The following is a 6,373-nucleotide window of genomic DNA, read 5'->3' as shown; positions in this document are numbered from 1 at the left end:
TGATCACAACATCATGTTAGACAGACTGAGGCACTGGGTGGGGATCTCTGGTACTGCCCTAGAATGGTTTTCATCCTACCTGTCAAATAGGAAGTTTTGCGTGTCTGTAAACAACTATGTCTCCTCATTCTGTCCAGTTAAATATGGTGTGCCTCAGGGGTCGGTCTTAGGACCCATTTTGTTTTCCTTGTATCTGCTTCCCCTTGGACATATTATCCATAAACATGGCATTTCTTTTCATATTTATGCTGATGACACACAAATATACTTGCCCGTCAGATCCACAGACCCTGGAATGCTGAGTTCACTTAACAACTGCCTTTGTGAAGTTAAAAAATGGATGTCAAATAATTTCCTCCAGCTGAACTCAGAGAAAACAGAAATCCTGGTTATCGGGTCCCAGCAGATGGCAAATCAAATACTGCCATCTGCTGGTTCCCTAGTAAATCACATTAAGCCTGTGGCAAAGAACCTTGGTGTTTGGTTTGATAGTAATTTAAATTTCGAGCAGCCCACCACAAAGCTTGTTCAATCATGTTTTTATCAACTTAGAAATATAGCAAAAATTCGATCTATGTTAACTTTTAAGGACACCGAGACCATTTTACACGCCTTCATCTCATCACGCCTGGATTATTGCAACAGCCTTTTCACCTGTTTAAAATTCTATTGATCACTTTTAAAGCTCTTCATGGCCTCTCGCCTTGTTATATTTCTGAACTTTTAGTCCCATACACACCAGCACGTACCTTGAGATCCTCGGGCAGAGGTCTGTTTTCTGTTCCAGAGTCTTAACTGAAAACTAAAGGGGACAGAGCGTTTGCTGTCAGGGCCCCGAGGCTCTGGAACAGGCTGCCCGAGGAAATCAGGTCGGCTGAGTCAGTGAACTCTTTTAAGTCCCTTCTTAAAACATACTTTTATAGGAGAGCCTTTCCCGATCTTATTTGATTTTATCCCTTTTATTTTATTGTATTTTACTAATTTTATATTTATCTGTATTTTAGTCTTTTCAATGTTTTCATGCTTTTATCTTGTATTGTTTTTGTATTATTGTCTCTTGGGTATTATTTTCTTTACACTTGTTAAAGCACTTTGTAACTTGTTTTTGAAAAGTGCTCTACAAATAAAGATTATTATTATTATTATTATTATAATTAATTAACGGGGTAATATCACGTTAATGTGCCCAGCTCTAAAAAAAAAAAAAAAAATCAATGTGTGGTGTATGGGACATACACAAGACTATATACTGCTTTTAAGAAGTAATTTACTCTGACCTATTTATCAGAATAAATTTTTACCCTTCTTTGTTTCTAAATCTAATGCAGGCTGCTGGGGAATTCAAAATGCTTTTCTCATAACTCTGGATCCTACTAATAGATAAACATGTCCATGGTAGACAGGGATGAAGGATTTGTAAAATCATTAATGGAGGTCAAGTTTCAACACACAACAGCAGATGCTACAACATTACATTTTCAATGTGTTCGGCCAGATAGAACACGTTATGGATCTATTTCTTTGGAGGGTAATCTTATATTTCTGTATGACTCATCTGTTTATCTATTATGATAACAGAGGTGGTAAGTCTCTCTATGATTGTCTAAACAATAAATCAGGATCACAATCAGCTTTATTATTATTATTAAGTATCTGGAATGTGACTCTGGTTTTTTGTTGCTCTCAGTGGACTCACACACAGCTCCAAAAACAATTTACAGGAGCAAATATACAGCTGTTACTGTCTCATGTAGTGCCTTTAATCGTTTTACGCAAAGGTCGTTTAAGTTCGTTAAGGGTGTCATATTTCTGATGGTAATAGAGAATATTTGGTTTTTGCTGCGGTGGACTCACCTTGGTCCTTGCCGTCACTATGTCCGTTCTCATGAGTCACCTCACCATCGGAGCTCGGCCTTTCACACGACGCCTTCTGGCAGGCAGGAGGACCATACACAAGAAGAAGAATGGATGCACAAGAAGGAACAAAGTGAACAAATCTGTACTTTCCTGAAAAAAAGCAGGTTGACGAGGGCATGAACACACAAACGCAGCTGTCTAATTACAATGTACATTTTAAAAACCCTTAAGAGCATCTGCAACATGTTATAGATGAATAATTAGGTTGGGCTTGTGTTTGCTGTGCCAACTTGGGAGAGGTTTGTCATTAAAGAGCCTCTGATGTGGATCATTTTCCACCACTAAACGCACATGCATATATACAGGCACGCACATGTGCGCCAGGGTACAGTATGTCTCCAGCCATTTTTCCTTCAGCTCCCTACATTTCCCCTCCTGTGCCAAATGGAACAAAGTGTTATTTGACAAACAGGTTTTATTACGCAGTGTGATTGTGTTTGATTACGCCAAGAAAAGAGGCCCTTACGGACCGGAGGGATCCAGGTATCTTACCAACCTGGAGCCAGCTCCAAAATGGAGCCAGCTATTTGAGCCCAACCCTACTACAGAAATAATCATTTATGGAAAAGTACAACATCTGCTGATAAGAATACAGTGTTTGGTCTATGGTGTTTTACCTTTTCCAGTTCGGGTCTGTGCACGGGTGATCCAGATCCAGTTCCATCCATGTCTACACTCCCATTAACACACACCTCTCTCATCACCTGGACAACATAAGGAAATACAAATGAGGCTGCCGTTCACATTAAGCAAGTGGAAAGTCCACATATCCTGACCATCGCCAAGGGACACTCGGTGGATTGTTGGGTCCTAACTGTGATCACAACACACATCTGGATCTGTTATTTAAAAATCTTAAAATATTTCCTCACACCCTTGCCACATAATTAAACAGCCTAAAAAGCATGCCTGGGGTAATGTGGGCCTCCTCTCTCATATCCCATCATGCTACTGAATGGCAGCCAAGGAATCATAAGGCAATACAGCCATGCAGAGGAGTAACTACAGGAGGTAGAGAGCATGCATGCAAGTGTGGAGTTGGTGGAGGGTTGGGGGTGTCTGCTACACACATTAGACACCACAGAGTTTTACTACGTCCATGGAATCCTTATGCAGTACGGTCCAGCAGGGGTGAATGAGATCTGCAGGGCTCTGGACGGGGCGCCAGTGTGCATTACCGTGACCTTTTTGCACTTCAGACCTGGCAACCCACCGTCAGATCTGGCAATCCCAGGAGTGTGGCGGTGACAGGGGTGTGTGTAGATGAGCGGTGGGCAGTGGGAAATGAGATTTCAGCAAGATAATGCAGTCTCTGACGCCCGCACACAGACACACACACACACACTCCCCCCTCGTCTTCTCCACAAGCATTCTGAACCATCGCAGAACTCCTCAGCTCATTGGTTTTGGCTTGGAGGGAGCGTAATTGGGTTTTGCGGGGGAATGACAGACTGTGGCTCCATGGGTTTGGCACAGAGAGCGGCTCAGATGCCGGAGAGCGGGACAGACAGCAACATCATGTCTGTCTTCCACTGGAGAGCTACATTGCCCGGCTGGGGTGCTACGTAGGCCTGTTGATGTGCTACAAATCAAACTTGAGGAGGCTGTGGGACTGTGTGTGGTAGTTTTGGGTGCTGAAACACCATTTTCAATAAAGGAAAATGCTGATGATTGACAAACTGCTGCTGCATTCTTAATGCACTGAAGTGGTTTTAATACACACATATCACATTTTTCATGCTATAAAATAAACTTGAAGCCAACATACACTGGACCATATCAAAGGGTAGTGACAATTTGAAAACTTTATGTATTCCAGCAACAGCTAATCTGAATAGTATTTGATGCCATTACTCAGTTGAGATTTGGCAAAACATCAAAAAACAGTCAGTCTTTATAATCTACCAATGCTGAGAGCTTTGCACTCATGACAGGGTTTGGGTTTTGGAGGGAACTTTAATCATTTCCATAAAAATGATGAAAAATAATTCTCCATGCTCTGTGAGCTTAAACGATTTGCCTCTGGCTACACTCACCATATACCATTCATGCATGAGAGCTGATGGGCTTTTTTTATGATGGTAATTTTATTTGTTCCTTTCTTTATAACTATAGGCTTTATCTTTGTGCTGCAGAATGCTGGAGGAGTGTAGAGTAGCTGCGCTACTTCTTAATTTTTTCAAAGGAAACTGAACCTAAAGGGGTTTCTAGCTATTGTCTTTCTGTTGGGGGTGAACTGCTCTCCTTGGATTTTTGTAAAATTATTTTTATTATTGTTCTCTTTTGGGCCATGTTATGCATTTATGCATGCAGTAGAGATGACCCGGCCAGACACAAACCAGGGAGGTTTTGGTCCACGCTTGGCACTTTAACTGCAATGCCAGCAGGACGTTCTGTTCCTTTACAGTGATTACACTGCTATATCGAAGACACTTTGCAACTGAGCAATACCTCCCAATAAACAGTGCACAAAAAGTCCATAGACCTGAGTAACCAGGCTCCTACAGTGTTCAGTGACACAGTGATACCTCTCAGAGTTTCTGGCTCAGTAACACAGGATCTGTAAGGTCCCCTTTTATAAATCTTCAATTAAACAGAATTCTCTTCAGGGGATCAATATGTGGAACTCCTTACCCACAGAACTTAAAATTGATCACAAATGGGGTCATTTTAAATTGAAATTGATTTCAATGAGGGATTAGTGATGTAGTCACGAATGAGGCTGATCAAGAGGCAGGCATTGCAAATTAGTTTGGGCTATAAATGCAGCGGGCTATAAACTTGTCCCTATAACAATAAACATTTAATATATACCATATTGGGCACATACACTGGGTGGCCGTGCACTGTCAAGCAGTTTGCACCAGGGGTTGGCCGAAGGGGTCCCTGAAAGCACACTTAAGCACATAAGCTGTGAAAGGTGAACGTACAACTTACTTTCCCCAAACTTGGTGCAGAAAAACAAGGAGAAAAGGAGTTAGGAGGGAAGATATGACATCAGTCAGAGATGGGAAGAAAGTCAGGTCATACTGTAGCAGGAGACAAAAAGAAGACTGGAAGGAGGGAAAAGGGGGAGAATGTGTACAACGACTTGGAAGGTTTAGGGGAATGAAGTAAGGATACAATATGGACATGTGTGTTCCATAAACACATCGTTAGCAGACAACGTCTGGGAGAACCATTACTGTAACTAGCGGGTTTTGGAAACCCTCAGGTACTCTCCTAGCTTTTCCCTCCATCTTCTTTCTTCTCCTCCTCTTCTTCTCCTTCTTTCTCCTTTTTTCCCACTTCCTTCCTGCTCTCACCTTGCTTCCTCTTCCCTCTTCTTTCTTTTCATTCTTTACCAGCTCTCCCTTCTTCCATCCCTCATCTCCTTTTGCTAAATGTGATTTCATTTGGCTTCGCTGTTCGCACGAGGATATGCTGCTGGCCAGCTGATTCAACCAGGGTGGGAAATGTCATAAGAAAGCTTTGTTTCCATTATCCAAATTGGTAAAATGAAATGCAAGAGCGATTGTTATTGAAGTTTCAGGCCTCTGTGCCAGAGAGGTGGACAAAAAAAACAGAAAAGCGGGAGAAAAAGAGATCAAGAGACAAAAGAAAAAGACTAGAGGGCAGATGGAGCGCCCGGGGAGTTAAACCCTCTCTCACTCTGCCGCTGACGACACAAATACAGCACATGGACTTTACATCAGACTTGATTTGCAGAGCAGGGTGTGAGCTCAGAACCTCCGCCAACTGGATGCGATGACTGCTGACTGCAGCGGCATGACGAACTACATGTGCATCGATTAAGCAAACAAAACCACCAGAGTGATTGCGAGAGTGAAAAACAGACTGACATAGTGTTATCAGTTCAATGTGTTTCCAACATCCAGGCAGCTGACTAAATATGCAAGAGAAACCGTTTCTCCAAGCAACAATTAGTGCAGTCCTTACCAAAGTCTGGGTGGTGCAGAGGTTTGTATATTTTCACGGGTCTGGTTGCGACTGCCTGCAGACACCTCGGCCCCGACGAGGTTACCTGCCTCAGCCAATCAATAAACATCTGCTAATTACCATGCAGAATGAGTAACTGAATCAAGTAGAAAAACACAAACTGTTTAGATCTTTGTTTCCTTAAACATGAAACTATTGGAACAAACACTGCAAATAATAAGACTTGTGTTTCCATCAGGGGTCTGTGGGCCAAAGTTGCTTAAAAGAGTGAAAAAAGTGCCATCTGAGCCCAAAAGCATGATGTTAAAAATGATTTGGCATAGGCCAGCGAGCACAAATGATGACAACAAAACAATCTTACAAATTGACGGGGGATGTCTTAAAATAGCACATAATACATAGTCAAGGACAAACAAGAAATTCCAGGAGACTCAGAGCAGAGGTGAGGAGGAAGAGGGGGCTGTGGGGTTTCCTTTAAATCCAAAGACCAGATGAAGACCGTCTTTCCTCCTGTGAT

At 42.2% G+C, this 6,373-nt stretch overlaps 1 protein-coding gene across 3 annotated transcripts in view; it reads right to left on the bottom strand.

The window, feature by feature from the left end:
* afap1 (actin filament associated protein 1) overlaps positions 1-6,373 on the bottom strand; it is a 187,123-nt gene that overhangs the window by 102,661 nt on the left and 78,089 nt on the right. For all 3 annotated transcript variants that reach the window (XM_046064593.1, XM_046064592.1, XM_046064594.1), the window contains exons 7-8: positions 2,535-2,621; positions 1,855-1,930 (exon numbers count right to left, since the gene is read on the bottom strand). In XM_046064593.1, the coding sequence (XP_045920549.1) occupies positions 1,855-1,930; positions 2,535-2,621 (163 nt within the window). The remainder of the gene's footprint in view (positions 1-1,854; positions 1,931-2,534; positions 2,622-6,373) is intronic.

The sequence above is a fragment of the Micropterus dolomieu genome, linkage group LG12, assembly GCF_021292245.1.
Source record: "Micropterus dolomieu isolate WLL.071019.BEF.003 ecotype Adirondacks linkage group LG12, ASM2129224v1, whole genome shotgun sequence".
Lineage (NCBI taxonomy): Eukaryota > Metazoa > Chordata > Actinopteri > Centrarchiformes > Centrarchidae > Micropterus > Micropterus dolomieu.
The sequence above is the reverse complement of the archived record's forward strand: the minus strand, read 5'-3'. Positions and strand labels throughout refer to the sequence as shown.